This window comes from Myotis daubentonii, chromosome 2 (assembly GCF_963259705.1).
Source record: "Myotis daubentonii chromosome 2, mMyoDau2.1, whole genome shotgun sequence".
In the NCBI taxonomy this organism is placed as follows: Eukaryota; Metazoa; Chordata; class Mammalia; order Chiroptera; family Vespertilionidae; genus Myotis; species Myotis daubentonii.
Window position 1 is genome coordinate 63,259,990 of NC_081841.1, and position 22,315 is coordinate 63,282,304.

The 22,315-nt window shown below is 44.7% G+C and overlaps 1 protein-coding gene across 2 annotated transcripts in view; it reads left to right on the plus strand.

Moving 5' to 3' along the window:
• The first annotated feature begins 2,159 nt into the window (after positions 1-2,159).
• TBC1D30 (TBC1 domain family member 30) overlaps positions 2,160-22,315 on the plus strand; it is an 88,202-nt gene continuing 68,046 nt past the window's right edge. For both annotated transcript variants that reach the window (XM_059683504.1, XM_059683505.1), the window contains exons 1-2: positions 2,160-2,794; positions 8,917-9,081. In XM_059683504.1, coding sequence (XP_059539487.1) covers positions 2,344-2,794; positions 8,917-9,081 — 616 coding nt within the window. In that variant the 5' untranslated portion in view covers positions 2,160-2,343. The remainder of the gene's footprint in view (positions 2,795-8,916; positions 9,082-22,315) is intronic.

Consider the following 22,315-nt stretch of genomic DNA (forward strand, 5'->3'; position numbering starts at 1 on the left):
CTCATGGGTGGTTTATAGGTGGATGCTCAACTAATGAGCCATGACAGCCAGGTTCTAGTATAATTTTAAATTATGGATACCTAAGAGAAAAGTTATAAAACTTCTACTTTCCTTCTATTAACTCCAATTTCAAAAAGGGTCCTATTGTTCTCACTCTATGTTTACATGTATTATGGTGGTAGTGTCAAGGGACCTGTAGGGCAAGGCTCTACTATGAAAGTGCCTTGAAAAGTAAAAAGTGTGTTGATCAAACATCAAGCATCACCACTGTTCACTAGGTGCACTGTTGCTTCTTTTAGAAATATGGCAACAATTTAATAGCATTAGGAGATGGACATATATTCATCCATAAAGAAAAATGTGTTCATCCATAATGAAAGCCAGACTTTGGCTTTAAGAAAAGTTCACTTTATTCTTTGTGAATGGGCAGTTATTTAGACGCTCCATGCCTCAGTTCCCTCATCTGAAAAGTGAGGATAAAATAGTACTTACCTTTGTAGCTATGCATAATGTTTATTTTGATGATGATTATTTCACAATATATACAAATATTGAATTACTAGAGACTCCGTGCACAAAATTTGTGCACTGGTAAGGTCCTTAGCGGCTGCTGGCCGGGTATGCCCTCCCTTCCCTCAACTGCCTGCTGCTGCCACCAGCCGGGGCCTCCCTCCCTTCCCCCAGCCAGCCCTGCCCCTTGGTCGAACTCCCAAAGCAAACTCCTGGTGGAGGGGACAATTTGCATACTACGCTTTTATTCTACAGGAGGAGGAGGATTGTTATACACTTGAAACTAATATAATGTTATGTGGTCAGTTCTACTCAAACAAATAGTACTTACCTGCTTTATAGTATTAAAGTGAGATAGTGCCTGGGACTCCATTTAAAAACAAAACAAAACAGTGCCTGGCACAAATAAAGCTCTCAAAGAAGCTGACAATTATTAAACTAGAGGCCCAGTGCATGGATTCGTGCACTGGTGGGGTCCCTCAGCCTGGCCTGTGGGGATCGGGCAGAAACTGGCTCTCCAACATCCCCCGAGGGGGCCCAGATTGCAAGAGGGCACAGGCCAGGTTGAGGGACTCTACTGGTGCATCCGTGCACCAGGCCTCTAGTATGCATATAAGATCATTGGTTAATCCAGTGATGGTGAACCTATGACACGTGTGTCAGAGGTGACACTCGAACTCATTTTTTTTGGTTGATTTTTCTTTGTTAAATGGCATTTAAATATATAAAATAAATATCAAAAATATAAGTCTTTGTTTTACTATGGTTGCAAATATCAAAAAATTTCTATATGTGACACGGCACCAGAGTTAAGTTAGGGTTTTTCAAAATGCTGACACGCCGAGCTCAAAAGGTTCATCATCACTGGGTTATTCTCTTCCCGTCCGCCCCCTTCCCTCTGAGATTCATCATTCTGTTCCATGTTTCCCCGCCTGTGGTTTCTGCTCCGGCATTGAGCATCTGCCCCCAGGTGGTCAGTGCGCGTCAGGCCAGTCAGCCATTTGCTTAGGCTTTTATATATATAGATTTGTGAAAATATCTGCCGTGGAAGGGTGCCTCAGCGTTCTATTGAGGCCTACCATAAACATACATCTCTCAGGATATCATGTAAACGTTTGTTTACTGTCAAAATCAGCGACATCAATTTATTATTAGTGTGGTTATCTCCTGGGCATGTATTAAACCCTCATTCTGTTAGGTCTGGTGATAGGGAATTAGTTGCCCTTAACCCAGTACTTTATCGCTGGAGGAAAAAGTTCACAGCGCTATTAAATCTGAAGTATATGTCAGCGCTTCAGGAAGGTTATCAGAATCTAGCTAAGAACACCTTGAAAGGCACCCAAGCCTGGCGGGAAGGTGAGAAGGGCTGGGCACTGTGCCCCCGGGATGTGGAGAAGGGAGCTCCCTGCCTCTGCCTACCGGTTGGCGTTGAGGACGCTCCCGGCATTATTTCCAACCGGCGGCTGAACAGGATGTAGGAGTTGCTCCCCGTTGGAGTTAAGTCACGTGCTTGAAGGTGAATGTGGCAGCGCCAGAGCGCCCTGCCCCCTCGGGCCGGAGCCGGGCCTCACCTGCTGCAGGTGTCCCCAGGTAGCCCAAAGGCGTGGCCGCCGGCTCTCCTCCCGCTGGAGCCCAGGGCTGATGCCGGCCCGGAGAGGGGAGGGGGCAGTGGGGGGAGATTAGCCGCCTTGGGGATCCGGAGCTCGCTGGCTTGGCGCCCGGCCGAGGGCACCCCGCAGGGGAGAGGCCGCGCCTCCTCCCGGAACTGGCAGGCGGCCGGCGGGGAGCGGCGGGAGCGGAGGGAGCTGGGCGCCGCGCACCACGCCGCGGGCTATGGAGGTCCTTCCCACGGGCGGGGGCCCGACCCGGTGCCCGGAGCCTGAGGCCAGGCCGGAGGACGTCGTGGAGGAAGCGGTTCCTGCCGTGCCCCCGGCTCCACCCCTGCGGGACGCGCCCGCGGCCGGGCTGCCGCCGGACCCCCAGGACCCCTGGGAGGGCGAGGAGGACGCGGAGCCCGGCGAGCGGCGGGGCGGGCGGACCAGCCGCACGGCGTCCCTGGTGAGCGGGCTGCTCACCGAGCTGTACAGCTGCACCGAGGAGGAGGAGGCGGCCGGCGGGGGCCGCGGGCCCGGGGGCCTCCAGCGGCGCCGCGACAGCCTCGACAGCTCCACCGAGGCCTCGGGCTCCGACGTGGTCCTGGGCGGGCGCGGCGACTCCCGGGAGCTGCAGGAGCTGCGGGAGCGGCCGAGCGAGCAGCACCAGCGCCTGTACCTGCGGCAGAAAGGTGAGGGGGGGGGGGCTGCCTGAGGGGGTTCCTGCCCGAGGGGCGGGCCTGCGGGAGGGCGAGCGGCCGCAGCCCCCCAGCCCTGCGCACCCGGCCCCCGCGCCCGCCGGTGCGCACCCGGACGGAACCGTCTAGCGCACAGATGTTAAGTTCGGGGTGTCTCCATTGATGGGTCGCTGGCGCCCGCAGTGTCACGGAAACACGACTAGACGTATTTCTTATGGTCTCCCCGACCCGCATCCCCTTCGAGCCGTGGAGTGGAGCCTCGGTTGTTGGCGTGGCAGCTGCGGTCTCCACCCCGCCCCGTGTGTTTGTGGAGGCTCCAAGGGGAGGGGCAGTCCAGGGTCTAATGTCGCCAGAACAGCTGTTAGGACAGGTTTGGAGTTTCTGATAAGTACACGTGAAGTGACTTCGGGCGCTGGGAGCAGTGAGGCATCTGGGGGCTTTTTTTTTTTTTTAGTTTAAATTAGCGGTTCTCAACCTGTAGGTCGCGACCTCTTTGGGGGGTCGAATGACCCTTTCACAGGGATCACCTAAGACCATCGGCAAACACATATATAATTACATATTGTTTTTGTGATTAATCACTATGCTTTAATTATGTTCATTTTGTAACAATGAAAATACATCCTGCGTAGCAGATGTTTACATTACGATTCATAACAGTAGCAACATTACAGTTATGAAGTAGCAACGAAAATAATTTTATGGTTGGGGGGGGGGTCACCACAACATGAGGAACTGTATTAAAGGGTCGCCGCATTAGGAAGGTTGAGAACCACTGGTTTAAATAATGCGCCTCCCTGGCCACACTACTGGGATAGTGTTTAACTATCGAGGCAGCCGAAACCGGTTTGGCTCAGTGGATGGAGCGTGGGCCTGCAGACTGAGGGGTCCCAGGTTCGATTCCGGTCAAGGGCATGTACCTGGGTTGCGGGCATATCCTCAGTGGGAGATGTGCAGGAGGCAGCTGATCGATGTTTCTCTCTCATCGATGTTTCTAGCTCTCTATCTCTCTCCCTTCCTCTCTGTAAAAAATCAATAGAATATATTTAAAAAAAAAAAAAACTATCGAGGCAGAATAATTCCATAATTCGGTTTCTAAGCAGAACGTGTGAATTCCATTTCTGCTCGAACGTCTGGTTTCAAGAAGCTCACTAGGTGGACTTTTCATTAGTGGAGGGCCCTAGAGTGTTGGCATTAGCACTTGGAGAATGTTGACATGATCAGTTGGAGAGGCCATCTGAAAATGGCCTTGGTTTTCAGGGGGAGAGGAGAATTTGTTGTTTCTTTTATCAGACTCTGATGCTGTGTCCTAATTGAGATCCCCCCTCCCCCTCAACTGCTAATAAGTAGTTTGCCCTTCAGGCACCAACACAATCATTAAGTTGTCTTTTTTTAAATAGATATGTCATGACTTCAATTTGCAAAATGAAGTGAGGTGTGGAAAACATGCTAAACCACAACAGTTCTTGAATTCATGTCCTTATGCTAAACTACCAGGGGAGAGGGGAAAGAGAGGATGCATACGATAATAATATCCTGTCTCCTCTAATTGAAAAATCAGACTAGCTGTTGCTAGAAAACAAAAGAAAAGAAAAAAAAAACTAACCAGAAAAGGAATAAATCTGTCTGCTTTCTCAAATCTATGTAAACAGCTTTCAGCTTCCTCTTTTGGCTTCCCAGTGAAGATTTTCCCCCAGCTGATTGTTACAAACGACTTCCACCTTCCTCCCGCTGCCTGGGACTTTGCTGGAGTTGTGCCATTTCATTTGATACAATTACTTGGCTGTTCACCCAGCGTCTGTTTATGACTAGAGTTCCGCAGGGCAATAGTGCTTTTAGAATCCAACAAAATCAATTTTGAAGAATTAGGATTTGGCTTTTCATTACTGAGCAAATTTGGAGGATTAGTAATTTCCTTTTGGAAGAGGAAATATGGCAAGCTAATTTTTAAAGAAGTAACAGTACATCTTTGCAAGTGGATTTCAAACAAGTGACCACTGTAGTAATCATTCTTTTTTTTAAAAAAAATTTAAATTCTTTATTGTTTAAAGTATTATGTAAGTCTCCTTTTTCCCCCATTGACCTCTCCCCAGCCGCCCCCACCCCCTAGCACATGCCCTCACCCCCCTACTGTCTGTGTCCATTGGTCATGCTCATATGCACGCATGCAAGTCCTTTGGTTGATTTCTTACCCACTCACCCCCTGCCTTCCCTCATAGGCTGGACAGTCTGTTCAATGCTTCTATGACTCTGGTTCTATTTTTGTTCATCAGTTTATGTTGTTCATTATATTCCACAAATGAGTGAGATCTGTGATATTTATCTTTCTCTGACTGGCTTATTTCACTTAGCACAGTGGTTCTCAACCTGTGGGTCGCGACCCCTTTGGGGGTTGGACGACCCTTTCACAGGAGTCGCCTAAGACCATCGGAAAACACATATTGAATATATAATTACATATTGTTTTTGTGATTAATCACTATGCTTTAATTATGTTCAATTTGTAACAATGAAAATACATACTGCGTATCAGATATTGACATTACGATTCATAACAGTAGCAAAATTACAGTTATGAAGTAGCAACGAAAATAATTTTATGGTTGGGGGTCACCACAACATGAGGAACTATATTAAAGGGTCGCGGCATTAGGAAGGTTGAGAACCACTGACTTAGCATAATGCTCTCCAGTTCCATCCATGCTGTTGCAAATGTTAAGAGTTCTTCTCTTTTACAGCAGCGTAGTATTCCATTGTGTAGATGTACCACAGTTTTCTATAGTAATCATTCTTAAGATATATAAGAGTCTGCTTTGCCCAGGTCTCAGTCTTATTGCATGGTTAGTTGCTTGTTAATCTTTTCTTGCAGTCAACCCTGTTAGGATGAACAAGATACCATATTCTAGGCCTGACTGGTTTGGCTCAGTGGATAGAGCGTTGGCCTGCGGACTCAAGGGTCTCAGGTTCGATTCCGGTCAAGGGCATGCACATTTGAAAAATTACAGAGTCTTGAAGATGAGATATTGTACCTAATATTAAAGCTATTGGAAGACTATATATTTAAAATAAAAACAGTATTTTCACATTTATCTGCATTAGAAAATGGTAGTATTATTTACTTGGTTGCGGGCGCATCCCCAGTAGGAGTGTGCAGGAGGCAGCTGATCGATGTTTCTAACTCTCTATCCCTCTCCCTTCCTCTCTGTAAAAAATCAATAAAATATATATTTTAAAAAAAGATACCATATTCTAATAGCCATGCCCCCTCTACCTTTATCAATAAACATCATTAGAGTACTAAGAAAAAATAATCAGGTGATGGAAACAGCTGTCTGCTTGATTTTACAGCTTATTAGGTTACCTGGTTTTTTTTCCAGGGTAAAAAAAAATCAACATAGTACCTAGTAGGAGTCTCATATAATGCAGATAACCTGTGTATTAATTCTCTCTTTTTTTTCTGTTAGAGATTTTGCTGTAGCATCGATGTAGCACCTATTTTTACATATTTCGCATGTGTGGGTCCTTTATTTATTTGAGGCACCAAAATGGTTTCTCAGGAAATCTGCACTCTTCTCAGTGTTTTCATTAAGGGATGAACTTTGGAGTCAAATGCTTGAGCTGATATCCTGCTGCTGTTCCTTACTAACGGTGGGACCTCAGGCAAGCTATTTAACCTCTCTGTCTCATTTCTCTCACTTACAAGTAGGGATAATAATACCTACTTCACAGGACTGTACTGAGAATTATATAAGTTAATGTGTATAACGTGCTCCATAAGTGTTAGATATAATAATAATTATTATATACTCTGGGATTCCTTAGAAAGATAATTGTCCATTGTTTGTCACTTGATGATCTCATTTTTCCTATTTATTTAAAACTGTGTGAGGAGCTGTAGCTGATGCCATGGGGCATGCAAAGGTAAAGAAGACTTTATTCCTGTCTTTGGGATGCTTGTATACCAGCAAATCATGCTGTAGGTTTCCAAACTGAACTCTGAAGATTTTCCCATATTGGACAACACATATAATTCAGAGACCCACAGAGCTGTAGGTACCTTTAGAGTCGCTGAAAAATTACTCTTTTGTGGAAGAAAGTATAATTTAAATGCAAGATGATAGTCCTACCCCTAGAACAGTGGTTCTCAACCTTCTGGCCCTTTAATACAGTTCCTCATGCTGTGGTGACCCCAACCATAAAATTATTTTCGTTTCTACTTCATAACTGTAATTTTGCTACTGTTGTGAATCGTAATGTAAATATCTGATATGCAGAATGGTCTTAGGCGACCCCTGTGAAAGGAAAAATTTTAAACATTCAAAGAAAGGCTACCTGCTCTCTCTGAAGGAATCTAAGAATGAAGAGCCTCTGATCTCCTCTGGTAGCTGTTTCTCATAGTTGACCGTTCTTAGAACCCAAGTAGTTTCATTTAACCTAAGTGAGCTCTGATTTCCCATGACATGCCACCGTGTTTGAACTCAGGGGGAGAGAAATAACTGGTCTGTGTTCTCTTCTTCATAGACATTCCTTCTGATTATTTTAGTGCTATTTATGTTAATGTTTATAAAGAGTATTCACATTTGTTTCTCAGAATAATCTAGTATTCTAAGCATAATTTGAGTCTTTGAGCACGACCTTGCCTAAGATCACACAGATAGTTGGTTGGTCCAAAGGAAGTTCTTGTTCACTCAAGGTCAATTAGCATTTTCCAAAGGACGTGGTCAGCTATGACAGAGGTTAAAGCAACGCCCTGCACTTCTCTTATACAGAGGTCACTTCCTCTGACCTCTGAAGTACTTTTCTTACTTTTGAACATTTCTTTTGTTCTCTTCTGATCCTGCCTAGTTTCTCCAAATCATTTTCAACGTGAGTAGATCCAACCCCCACACAGGACCTCTACTGAGGGCCTAGCCAATGCCAAGCTGAGCCGAAAGCTTTCCTGCCTGCTGGTCACACTGTAATGACTGACGGTAATGTCAGGAGTGACAAACAACACTCCCAAATTGTTATGGTCACTCACATAAAGATTGTTGACATTTCTGATTCCCAAGTATTTTTTTCACTTGTAGAAAACTTCTGTTGAGAATATTAGCTTTATGAATATAGAATTATTTTTAATTTATTCATTTAAAGGAAATTTACTTTCTGCACATTTGAAAAATTACTGAGTTTCGAAGATGAGATATTATACCTAATATTCAAGCTATTGGAAGACTGTATATTTAAAATGAAAACAGTATTTTCACATTTATCTGCATTAGAAAATGGTAGTATTATTTACTTTTGACTGATTATTTACAAACAAAGGTGAATACTTTAAAAAATATTTATCAGGCCCTAGCTGGTTTTGCGCAGTGGATAGAGCGGACTGAAGGGTCTCTGGTTCAATTCCGGGCAAGGGCAGGTGCCTTGGTTGCAGGCTTGAACCCAGGTCGTGGTTGGGGCCCGTGCGGGAGGCAAACAATCGATGTGTCTCTCTCACATTGATGTTTCTCTCTGTCTCTCCCCATCCTCCCTCCCTTCCACTCTCTTTAAAAATCAATGGAAAAATATCCTTCAGTTAGGACTAACAACAACAACAAAATATTTATCAGGCTTATCATTCATGCAACAGACTCGAAAAGATTATTTCCTTGCAGCTTAGTCTGTAAGTACAGTGATGATACCAAACATACATGCTAGTTTTCAAGCTATAAAAGGTAAATTTGCAACCAGAGCTAAATATGGTAAAAGTTAAGAGTCTTGCTTACATATTACAGGTGGATAAAATTTATTTTACAGTACAGTGGGGCCTTGATTACGAGTTTAATTCGTTCCGAGACCGAGCTCGTTAAGGGGCTCGTTAACTCAAATTACTCTGTCAACTCAATGCAAAAACTCGTTAGTCGGGACACTCGTAAGTCAAGGCCCCACTGTATTTGTCTCATTGACAGGGCAAGAAATGGATGAGTGACTTATTTGATCAGAATATCTTAACTGAATACTGAGTGAGAACCCAGAATTACCTGCATGGATGTTCTAGAACCTAAGTAATTATCTTACAATTAGTATCATGTTGGCATTTGTATTCCTCTCAGGGTTTTTATTGTTCTATTTTAAATCTTCTTTTCTAATAGACACTAATGAACTGAAGACGATCCTCCGAGAGCTTAAGTACAGAATTGGCATTCAGTCGGCGAAGTTACTCTGGCAGCTGAAGCAGAAAGATCGGCTTCTGCATAAAGTCCAGAAGAACTGCGACATTGTGACTGCGTGCTTGCAGGCCGTGTCACAGAAGAGAAGTAAGTGCTGGAGTGGGGTTAGCCCTTTTGCCACATGCGACCAGAATGGTAGTGAGCTGAGCCAATAGTCGTTGTGTTTTTGAATCTGTTGAAAAGTTTTAAATGGAAATTTATCCCCTCAGAACTAAGAACTACGAACAACTTGTACAGCTTCATGTTTTTTTCAGTTAAAATGTATGTTGCATGTCTGAGGTTACACACTTAGTTTTCTTATGCTCTTTTTGCAGCAGCACTTCACTGTGACATTGGTTATTTTTACATGATGCTAAGCAATGACGAAAATCTTTATTCTAAAAACAGCACCCAGTAGATACAACCTAAAAGGCATATCTTTGTTTTTGTGTTCTCTTTGGGCTTAATAAGTGAATTAAAAACTGATTTAAAAGGAGACTCCTGTAACAGGATCTTACAACTTTCTCTGAGTCCTGAAAAGGACAAAATATTTTAACAAACCCATCTAGTAGGTAATCGGGTCATAACTAAGAGATTCATGGTTTCTTAATTGAGTTAAAAATTGTTAAATTGCTAATGCATGTCAAATACCAGATAAAAGCTTGTGAATTAATTTTGTAATTCTCCATGCAATCGTTTTCTGTTTTATTCTGCTAACATTTCCCTATTTTTGTTTTGTATTCTTTATTAACATGCAGCATGGCAGAACAGTATGTTCAGGTATGGTAAATATAGGCACCAATGAAGTGTTTTGCTAAAACACCTGTGGCAACTTTTTAGGTGCATGTGAAAGTTGCCTTTTCCTGTTCCTTTACTCTGTCACATTTTATATGTAAAGTGACACTTCCTAGATTTTTTTTTTAATTCCAAATTAAGATGTGTTTCTTTTCATAAAACAATTTTCAGGCCGTGGTTAGTTTCAGATTACATTAATAGTTACATTCTATTCTTATGTTTATTATTAAAAGACAGTTCTATGTTTTCTTCCTCCTCTTTTATTATGTCACTGTTTGTTATCCCTAAATTCTTCTTCTTGCTGTTTACTAAAGAAGGTTTCAACTAATGTGTATTAAATACAATGCTGCTCAGTTATCATAATGACGCAACGGTCCATCTGAGAAACAGGAATGTAGTTGAGTAGACTTTTTTTTAAAGTTATATATATTTTAACTGATTTTAGAGAGAGGAAGAGCGAGGGAGAGAGAGAGATAGAAACATCAATGATGAGAGAGACTCATCGGCTTGGCTGCCTCCTGCACAACCACCACTGGGGATGGAGCCCACAACCCAGGCATGTGCCCTGACTGGGAATTGAAGCGTGACCTCCTGGTTTGTGGGTCAGTGCTCAACCACTGAGCCACATGGGCTGGGTGTTGAGTAGACTGTTTTTGAATAGAGTTTTCTCCAGAGCCAGGCACTTATCTGAAGTAGCTAGTGAAGGAGGAGGGTATAGATATATACACCGAGTAACCAGATTATTATGACCACGCCATCAGCACTTCATTGACACTTCAAAAAATACTGAATATTGAAAACTTCCTAACCAAATACTTTCACGGTTTTATTATTGTTATTATTTGCATAACTAATTCACTTCATTGTACTGATGGGGTGGTCATAATAACCTGGCCAGTCATAATAATCTGGCCACTCAGTGTAGATGTGTTTATGTGTATGTTTATCTATAAAACATTGGCAAGCATTAAAGGTATCTGTTGTTTTTCCATGGATTCTGATTGATTCACAAGTGCCCAGTAAATATGTTATTTTCCTCTTTTATTTTAAGATGGAAGTTTTGATTCTGATATTTCTCTTTTCACAATTGTGTTTTCACCTACCCATTGTTGTTGCTTGTATCAGAAGTTAAAAGCACTAAGTGGTAAGTGCACTTTGTGGTAAGCGGGGTGTGGATGTGTGGGAAAGCATCGGGGAGATGGAGCCGGTGTCAGGAGACCGAGAGGAATGTCAGGCTGGCACAGGACCATGGGCTGATGAATACCAGGGACTGAGTCATTTAGGATTTGAACCTACTTGCCTGATGAAAGGACCAGCATTTATGTCTTGTAGAAAAATGTCTCCATAAGCATCAGTGGAACTCGTAAATTGGTGAATGCACACTTCCCATGTACTTTAGGGTTTGTCTCTTTAATTCTAGACAGGGTTTTGCGTTTCAGACAATATAGGGTTAATGGCTCTTTTCCTTGGGAGTTCAAGTCTCACCTTGGTAATAAGACTCTGTTAAATGGAACAGAATATTTTTTGTTGACTTAAGGAATAACGGTGCATCAAAATGATCATTTTCATCATATGATACTGTTTTATGATGTAGATAGATGGTGTTAGAAATTTGATTAGGTGGTTCTTTTAAATCCCTTTTAGATCTCCAGAGGTTAGATGTTTTGTGAGTAAATGCCTTCTTCCAGTAGTTGCACTTTTTGCCTCTTTCCTCAAGGTCCAATAATAACAATTAGAGTTCTGAAGAATTGAGATTTAGCTATCACACTGAGCTTTCATTTTAGTAGTGATTGGCACTGATGCATTCAAATACCGCATACATGTTGACTCGTTTACATTTAATATGCAAAAATCCGGATAACCTTTTTCCCCCCACATGGATTCAGTGCTTATAGTTCTTTCCATGAGTGGCTTTTCTCCTTCCATAACTTGCTGTGGAATAAAACTATTTTAATGTTTATTAAAATGGGTTATTTCCTGTTGATAAATTAAAGGGGTATAGTAATTTTGAAATAAGAATCATGAAAATCACCCCTGGTATTGCCGACAACAATCAAGGCTTAACTACAACAAGACTGGGCACAAAGACCACTAGGGGGTGCACCAAGAAAGCATAAAAAATGCGGAGACAAAGAAACAGGACAAAACTGTCAATGGAGGATATTGAATTCAGAACCACACTTTTAAGGTCTCTTAAGAACTGCCTAGAAGCTGTCAATAAATGTAGTGAGATCCTCAAGAAATCTAATGAGACCCTCGATGTTATGATAAAGAACCAACTAGAAATTAAGCATACACGGACTGAAATAACGAATACTATACAGACTCCCAACAGCAGACCAGAGGAGTGCAAGAATCAAGGCAAAGATTTGAAATGCGAAGAAGCAAAAAACACCCAACAAGAAAAGCAAAATGAAAAAAGAATCCAAAAATACGAAGATAGTGTAAGGAGCCTCTGGGACAGCTTCAAGCGTACCAACACCAGAATTATAGGGGTGCCAGAAGATGAGAGAGAGCAAGATATTGAAAACCTATTTGAAGAAATAATGACAGAAAACTTCCCCCACCTGGTGAAAGAAATAGACTTACAGGTCCAGGAAGCGCAGAGAACCCCAAACAAAAGGAATCCAAAGAGGACCACACCAAGACACATCATAATTAAAATGCCAAGAACAAAAGGCAAAGAGAGAATCTTAAAAGCAGCAAGAGAAAGAAACTCAGTTACCTACAAGGGAATACCCATACGACTGTCAGCTGATTTCTCAACAGAAACTTTGCAGGCCAGAAGGGAATGATAAGAAATATTCAAAGTGATGAATACCAAGAACCTACAACCAAGATTACTTTATCCAGCAAAGCTATCATTCAGAACTGAAGGTCAGATAAAGAGCTTCACAGATAAGAAAAAGCTAAAGGAGTTCATCACCACCAAACCAGTATTATATGAAATGCTGAAAGGTATCCTTTAAGAAGAGGAAGAAGAAGAAAAAGGTAAAGATACAAATTATGAACAACAAATACGCATCTATCAACAAGTGAATCTAAGAATCAAGTGAATAAATAATCTGATGAACAGAATGAACTGGTGATTATAATAGAATCAGGGACATAGAAAGGGAATGGACTGATTATTCTTGGGAGGGGGGGAAAGGGGTGTGGGAGATGCGGGAAGAGACTGGACAAACATCGTGCACCTATGGATGAGGACAGTGGGTGGGGAGTGAGGGCGGAGGGTGGGGTGGGAACTGGGAGGAGGGGAGTTATGGTGGGAAAAAAGAGGAACAAATGTAATAATCTGAACAATAAAGACTTAATTTTAAAAAAAAGAAATAAGAATCATAAGTAAGTGTGGATTATGAACCAAAATGACTAGGTCATTTTTATTTCTAACACAGATGATGTAACTATGTAGACTTTATAGTTTCCTACACTAAGCCTTATGGTAGAAGACATTTATTTTAAAACAGGTGGGAATAAGAAAAGCAGGATCAAAACTTGCGTCACAGAAGAGCAGATTTCCCCCTTATGTTTATCCATTCATCTAAGGATAATCATGGTATAACCAGTTTAATATTAATAATAAAATCAGTGCTCTAGCTGGTTTGGCTCAGTAGATAGAGCGTTGGCCTGTGGACTGAAAGGTTCTGGTTCTATTCCAGTCAGGGGCACATGCCCGAGTTGCGGGCTCAACCCCTAGTAGGGAGCATGCAGGAAGCAGCCGATCAATGATTCTCTCTCACTATTGATGTTTCTATCTCTCTCTCCCTCTCTCTTCCTCTCTGAAATCATTAAAAAAATAAAATTAATAATAATAAGAATGGCAGCAGCTGTAACCATTCATTATATACCTGCTTTCTGCCAAAATGTTGGTTTTGTCTCTCATAGCGATTCAAATAAAGTATGTATCTTTAGGCACATTGTGTTAGGAAGCTGAGATTCAGAAAGTTTAATTTGCTAAAGTCTCATAGGTAAGTGGTTGAGATGGAATTTGAAGATAGATATCTCAAAAGTCCATTCTACCATAAATTGTGACAAGAGGAATTAATTGATACTTCTATTTCTTAGCAATTAATTGATACTTCTGTAATAGTATTAGAATACTAGAGGCCTGGTGCATGGATTCATGCACCAGTGGGGTCCCTCGGCCTGGCCTGTGGGATCGGGCTGAAACCGGCTCTCTGACATCCCCGGAGGGGTCCTGGATTGCGAGAGGGCACAGGCCAGGCCGAGGGACCCCAACAGTGCATGATCAAGGCTGGGGTGGGATGTGGGAGGTTGGCCAACCAGGGAGGGATCTTGGGAGGGCTCCAGAGCGTGTCCAGCGTCATCTCACTCAGTCCTGATAGGCCGGACCCCAGCAGCAAGCTAACCTACCAGTTAGTGTCTGCCCCCTGGTGGTCAGTGCATGCCATAGCAAGCGGTTGAGCGACCTTAGCATATCATTAGCATATTACACTTTGATTGGTTGAATGGACGACCAGACAACTGGACGCTTAGCATATTAGGCTTGTATTATATAGGACTAGAGGCCCAAAGCACGAAATTCATGCAAGAGCAGGCCTTCCTTCCCCCGGCTGCCAGCACTGGCTTCCCTCTGGCACCTGAGACCTGGGCTTCCCTCCAGCCGCTGGCACATGGGACTCGGGCTTCCCTCTGGCTGCCGGCAGTCACCCGGGACCTGGGCTTCCTTCGTAGCAAATACCTTTTCCATTGATTTTTTTTTTTTTTTTTTTTTTTTTAGAGAGAGTGGAAGAGAGAGGTAAAGACAGAGAGAAATATCGATGTGAGAGAAACACATCTATTGGTAGTCTCCTGCATCCCCTGACCAGGGCCCAGGCTAGGGACGAGCCTGCAACCACGTACATGCCCTTGACCAGAATTGAACCCAGGACCTTTGGTCTGCAGGCCGATGCTCTATCCATTGGCCAAACTGGCTAGGGCTCTGCTGTTGCTTTCTCAAATTTCTTAATAATTTTTGAACAGGGGGTCCACAAATTAGGTAACCAGTTTTGCCTTTATGGCTGGTTCTTTTTCTATCCTGTTTAAGAAATCTTTCAATAGCAAACTCATGAAGAATTTCTCCCACATTATTTCCTAGAAGCTTTATTATTTTGTTTTCATATCTAGATCTAGATCCACCTGGAATTGATGCATTATGCTGTGTAACATGAAATAGGAGTAATTTTGTCCACATGGATATCTAATTGACTCAGCCCTGTTTATTGAAGAGATCATCCTTTTATCATTGCTCTGGGGAGCCATCTATATATATACTAGGGGCCCGGTGCACGAAATTCGTGCACTGGGTGTGTGTGGGGCGGAGTGTCCCTCAGCCCAGCCTGCCCCCTCTCACATACTGGGAGCCCTCAGGCGTTGACCCCCATCACCCTCCAATCGCCAGATCGGCCCCTTGCCCAGGCCTGACGCCTCCGCCAGAGGTGTCAGGCTTGGACAGGGGACCCCCATCTCCCCCTGATCACTGGCTCTGGCCCCCGCCCAGGCCTGAGGCCTCTGGCCCAGGAATCATGCCTGGGCAGGGGACCCCCATCTCCCTCTGATCGCTTGCTCCACCCCCCCGCCCCCCAAGCCTGACGCCTCTGACCCAGGCTTCAGGCCTGGGCAAGGGGACCATCATATCCCCCCAATCCCCGGCTCCGCCCCCCACCCAGGCCTGATGCCTCGGCCAGAGGAGTTGACCCTCATCACCCTCTGATCACCAATCACTGGATCGGCCCCTTGACCAGGCCTGAGGCCTCCGGCAGAGGTGTCATGCCTGGGCAGGGGACCCCCAGCTCCCCGCGGTTGCAGGCTCCGCCCTTGCCCAGGCCTAACACCTCTGGCTGAGGCGTCCGGCCCGGGCAGCGTGGACCCGCAGCTGCAGCGGCCCCGCGATCGTGGGCTCCGCTTTAGGCCCAGGCAAGGGACCCCTAGCTCCTGGGACTGCCAGCTTCGACCGTGCCCAGCTCCCATCGCTGACTCCACCCCTACTTCCTGCTATCACTGGCCAGGGCGGAAGAGGCACCTGATTCTCCGATCATGGCTGGGGGGCAGGGCAAAGGCGGCCCCAGGGCCGCCTTTGCCCTGCCCCCCAGCTCTTAGCTCTGCCCTGGGTTTCCGATCACTGTCAGTGGCAGGGGGCTTCTTCCTGCTTTCCCTTTCGTCTCCCTGCATTGTGCCTACATATGCAAATTAACCTCCATCTTGTTGGCAGTTAACTGCCAATCATAGTTGGCAGTTAATTTGCATATAGCCCTGATTAGCCAATGAAAAGGGTATCGTCGTACGCCAATTACCATTTTTCTCTTTTATTAGATAGGAAGAGCCTAAGCGACTGTTACGACCTGTTGATTGAACGTCTGGTCAACCGGATGCTATCACACACACTGACCACCAGGGGGCAGACATTCAATGCAGGAGCTGCCCCCTGGTGGTCAGTGTGTTCCCACAGCCAAACTCCCGTGGTCCCTCCCCGCCACTGGCCAGTCCCAATCAGCTCCCATCACCAGCCAGGCTGAGGGACTCCACTGTGCACGAATTCATGCACTGGGCCTCTACTTGTATAAAAGCAGGTGTCCAGTGTGTCTGAGTCTCTTTTTACCCTCTTATTCTGTTTTGCCTTATTTGTTTATCCTGGACCAATACAACACTGTATTATTTACTGCACTTTCTGATAACTCCTAATATCTGATAGTGTAAGTTCTTACCTCTTGTTCTTCTTCAAGATTCTTTTGGTTATGATTGGCTCATTGGAGGGTGAATTGACATCTTTACAATGTGGAGTCTTCCAATTTATAAATATGGTGTTTTAAAAGTTATTTGAATGTTTTACAGTTTTCTATGTAGAGGCCTTTCGTATAGGTTTTACTAGATTTATTCTTTTTTTTTAAAAATATATTTTATTGATTTTTTACAGAGAAGAAGGGAGAGGGATAGAGAGTTAGAAACATCGATGAGAGAGAAACATCGATCAGCTGCCTCCTGCACATCTCCCACTGGGGATGTGCCCGCAACCCAGGTACATGCCCTTGACCGGAATCGAACCTGGGACCCTTCAGTCCGCAGGCCGACGCTCTATCCACTGAGCCAAACCGGTTTTGGCTACTAGATTTATTCTTAAGTAGCTCAGATTTCTTGATGCTCTTTTAAATTGGTATCTTTTTAAAAATTAATGTTCTGTTTGTTTCTAGTACATTTAAATATGGTTGTTTTTACACATTGACCTTATATCTAGTAATCTTTTTCTCTTTTTTTAAATTCTAATTATCTGTAAATTATTTTGTATGTTTCTAAGTATATAATCTTTAGCATCTGTGAGTACTATTAGTTTTATGGATTTACAGATTAATTTTAATTGACTTCAGAGAGGAAGGAAAGGAGAAAGAACAAGCGAGAGATAGTGAGATATATATATATATATATATATATACATATATATGTATATATGTATATATATATATACACATATATGTATATATGTATATATATATATACAGAGAGAGAGAGAGAGAGAGAGAGAGAGAGAAACAGATACACCTGACCAGGGATCAAACTCCAAACCTAGGTATGTGCTCTAACCAACTGAGCCACACAGGCCAGGGCTGATTTCTTTACCATTCTTTAATGTCTTTTTCTCAGTCTGTGCACTGGCTAGGATCTCTAGAATAATGTTGAATAGGAGTAGAGACAATGGGATGAAAATTTTTGTTTATGTTCAACCTAAGAGGGAAAGTTTTCTTTTCATGTTTCACCGTTAAATTCAATGCTTCCTAAAAGTTTTCTGTAGAAATCCTGTAATAAATTAAGGAATTTCGCCCTGGCCATTGTGGTTCAGGGGTTGAGCATGGACCTAGGAACTAGGAGGTTCGATTCCTGGTCAGGGCACATGCAGGCTCAATCCCCAGTGTGGGGTATGCAGGGGGCAGCCAATCAATGATTCTTTCTTATCATTGATGTTTCTTTCTCTCTCTCCTCTCCCTTCCTCTCTGAAATCAATAAAACTATGTTTTTTTAGAAATTAAGGAATCTCCTTGTCCAATTTGCTAAGATGATGAATTTTTATCATATACTTTATTACTGTATTGAGATAATATGATGAATTTTATATATTTTATTGAATGTTAAAACCTCTTTGCATTCTTGGAAAATTCTAAACAACATATATATTTATATAATCTGGATTTGGTCTGCTAATATTTTGTTTATGATTTATGGCTATGTTATGAGTGAGATTAACCTATAATTTTCCTTTCTTGTAACGCTCTTTTCAGGGCTTGGGAGCCTCATAATGAAGTTACAAAGTGTGCCTCCTTTTCCATTCTTTGGAAGACATTGTGCTAGACTGGATTATTATTTCCTTCATGTTTGGTAGAATTCACTAGCAAAACATTGGTCTGATGTTTTCTTTGTAGGAAGGGCTGAAATGATGGATTCAACTTTAAACAAAATAATTATAGGATCATTTGTATTTTCTATTTCTTCTTGTATTAGCTTTGGGAAATTATATAGAATTTTCCTATTTCACATAATTTTTCATGTTTATGGGCATAATATTCTTGGGATCCTTTAGTGTTTTAAGATACTAAAACAATTTCACTGATTTAAATAGGAATTCACTTAACTACTTAAAATATTTTTATCATTGAGTGTATCCTCATAAAGAATATTCTAATACATGTATATCTATTTTAAAAGTAATTAAACAAAGATCTATGTATGTGGATATCTACTTATCAAGATTGAATAGTAGATATTACTGTCACGTTAGAAGTCCCTGTGTGTGCCTTCCTGGTTGAAATCTCTCTCCCCGTTTATGTTAATTATTAGAGGCCCAGTGCATGAAATTCATACACAGGTATGTTCTCTAGGCCTGGCCAGCGATCGAAGTGCGAGTGTCTGGTGTGGAAGGGCAGGTCCCAGCTGACCTCTGGGACTTGAGCAGCACCTGGGCCCCCAGGCCCCCACGCATCCCCCTCTGCCTGAGTCATGGCACCTGAGTCCCCACACGGAGATGCGGTGAGCGCAGCCAGATGCCATGGGCCAGGGAGCAGTGTGGGCCACTGGACCACCCAGTGGCGCTGCACGGAAGCCAGGCGGGCAGCGTGCTCTCTCCCGGTTGGTCTCGCAGACTGGCTCCTGTGCAAACCCACAGGGAGCCTGACCGGCCCTGTGGTCCTGGTGGCTGCGGCCCGGCTCACCTGGAAGAGGCCGTGCGGGTTTGGGACAGGCTCCTCACCCGGCACCTGAGCATGGGGGGATAGGAGGGGAGGGGAGAGGGGAGGGGAGGGAGAGGGGGCTTCCCCGGCTTTCAAGCTCTGGCATCCTGAAGGAGGGTAGCAGGGGGAGTGAGAGCGAGCTTGGTGGACACCCACATTCTCACTGCACCTCTGTCCCCATCAGTCCCGCCCCCAGGTAGCCGGTGAGAGGTTGCAGCATGTCGCTGATGCCTGCCTTGTTCCGCGCCACCCCCTGGTGGTCAGTACACATCATAGCGAGTGGTCGAACTCCCAGTCTCCTGGTCAAACTCCCAGTTGAGGGGACAATTTGCATATTAGGCTTTTATTATATAGGACTAGAGGCCCAGTGCACAAAAATTTGTGCACTCGGGGGGGAGGGGGGCCCCTCAGCCCGGCCTGTGCCCTCTCATAGTCTGGGACCCCTTGGGAGATAACAACCTGCTGGCTTAGGCCTGCTCCCGGGTGGCAGAGGGAAGGCCCAATCCCTAGGTGCAGCCTCTGGTTGGGCTCAGAGCAGGGCTGATTGGGGAGTTGGGGCGCAACCCCCTGTCATGCACAGAGCAGGGCGATCGGGAGTTTGTGATTCCACCCTCAGTCACGCTCAGGGTAGGGCCGATTGGAGGGTTGGGGCACCATCCCCTGTCACACTCAAGGCAGGGTCGATGGGGAGGTTGCGGCGCCACCCCCTGTCACGTACACAGCAGGGCCAATCAGGGGGTTGGGGCATTTCCCCCTATCACGCACAGAGCAGGGCCAATCAGGGGGTTGGGGCATTTCCCCCTGTCACGCACAGAGCAGGGCCAATCAGGGGGTTGGGGCGCAGCCCTCTATCACCCACAGAGCAGGGCCGATCAGGGGGTTGGGGTGCCGCCACTGTCACACTCAGTGCAGGGCCGATGGGGAGGTTATGGCTCTACCCCGTCACACACACAGCAGGGCCCGTGGGGGGCGGGGGTTGGGGCGCCGCACCCTGTCACACACAGAGCAGGGCCGATCAGGGGGTTGGGGCGCCGCACCCTGTCACACACAGAGCCACAGGGCGATCAGGGGGTTTGGGCGCTGCCCCCTGTCACGCTGATCCTGGTGCCAGGAGGCCTCGTGGCTCCACTGATCCCGGTGCTGGGAGGCATATTACCCTTTTACTATATAGGGTAGAGGCCTGGTGCATGGGTGGGTGCTGGCTGGTTTGCCCTGAAGGGTGTCCTGGATCAGGGTGGGGGTCCCCACTGGGGTGCCTGGCCAGCCTGGGTGAGGGGATGATGGCTGTTTGCAGCTGGTCACACACCCTTCAGGGTCGGGGTCCCCATTGGGGTGCCTGGCCAGTCTGGGTGAGGAGCTTAGGGCTGGGTGAGGAGCTTTTCAGGCTGGGGGTGACTGAAGCTCCCAACCTCTCCTTTTTTTCTTTTTTTTCCTTTTTTTTATTTTTTTATTCTGGGCCAGCTTTAGCTTTGAGGCTTGGCTCCAGCTCTTAGGCCTCTGCTGCTGAAAGTAGGTTTCTAGCCTTTGCTTACAATGTTGCGATCCTGCTGGCTGAAGCCCGGCAGGTTTCTGGGGTTTTGTTTAGCTTCTATGTTTGTTACATAGTTGCTTGCAGCTCAGAGGCCTGCAGCGGCAGGTGGGGAACGTTGGAGTCCTCCGTCACTGAAGCAAGCAAGCCTCATGTTAGTTTCAAGCTGCCTGGCTGCCGGCCGCCATCTTGGCTGATAGTTAATTTGCATATCTTGCTGATTAGCCAATGGGAAGGGTAGCGGTCATACGCCAATTACCATGTTTCTCTTTTATTAGATAGGATTCCCTTGCTCTTCTCTATCGTTCTTCATCTCCGGTATGTATTCCTAAGCAACATGTAGTTTTGAAAAACTGAGTAGCAAGCCCAAACCTAGTTTGTAGGAGAAGGATAATGTTACCTCTGTTTAATAAAAGCTCTCAAAATATAAACAGTCTCGGGTCACACAGTCTGAGGTTGGGTTCCCCTGAGAATGCACAGGGACCCCCTTCTGGGAGAGCCAGGGACAAGGTTATAAATTAATCCTGTGGCATCTGCCAGGGCTAGTTGCTGAATGAGCAGCTAGGCTAGGGGAGTGGCCTGCTTTTTATTTTTGATTCAAAGCTCACCATGACCTTGCTGTTGCTCTCAAAAGTAGGTCAGAGCCGAACACTTCTGTGGACATGGAGGGGAAGGGTGAGCAGGCACTTCATCAGCATGCCATGAGATGAGCACAGATGAGAGTCTTGGGCATTGTGTCCTCATGTGAGGAAGATGGTGCAATAGCAGGAAGCACCTCAGGGTGACTGTTCTCAGTACAAGTGTCGCTTGAGCCACTCTTCTCCATCTGGGCTGGCCGTGCTGTGTCTGGGATCTCCCTTCCCTCTCATCCTGGAGGCTGTCTTTGTCTCTCTCCTCTGTTGGATCTCTTGCTTCCTGTCTTCTCGCGTTTTCTTCTTTCTTGATTATTGTTTTATATTGTTGCTCATCACAAGTTTTTAGGGCTTGTGTAGGAATGAAAATGTCTTTATTAGATCCTCACTTTGATTGACAATAACTGTGCTATTGACTTCTTGCTTCCACTCTTACTGGGGAGAAGTCAGAATCAGAGTTCTGATTCTTCATCCTTTGTCCTGAACTGTTTGTTTTTCCTCTTTGAAAGCTTATGGAATCTCTTTTCTTGGTGTCCTAAAGTTCACGATCACCTTGCTTGGTATGGGTGTGTTTTCACCCATTGTGCTGGGCCTAACCAGGCTCTTTTAATCAGACAATTTATGTCATTCAGTTCTGCAGAATGTACGTGAATTATTTCTTTGACACTCTCCTTCCTCTGCCTGCCCCCATTGCTGTGATTCTTTTGTTTGGCTGTCAGAACTTGTGGACTAGTTCTGTAATATTGTTTCTTATTTTCTACCCCCTCTTTTCTTTTTCTCTTTACTTTTTCAGAGATTATCTCAACTTTATTTTTCAATCCTGTTATTAAGACCATTTGGGGGATTGTTATTTGGATTTTTGTTAATCCTCATCCAAGGATATTTTTTCCCATTGATTTTTAGAGAGAATGGAAGGGAGGGGAAGAGAAAGAGAGAGAGAAACATCGATGTGAGAGAGACACATGTCCCCCCAGGGCCAGGGATCAAACCTGCAAGAATGAAGTACATGCCCTTGACTGGAATCAAACCCTGGCTAACGCTATAACCACTGAGAAAAACTGGCCAGGGCTGGATGTTTTTCTCTATACAGTTGTATCCTCTTCTTGTTTCAAAGATGCAATATATATATATACACATACATACACACACACACACACACACATACACACACACAC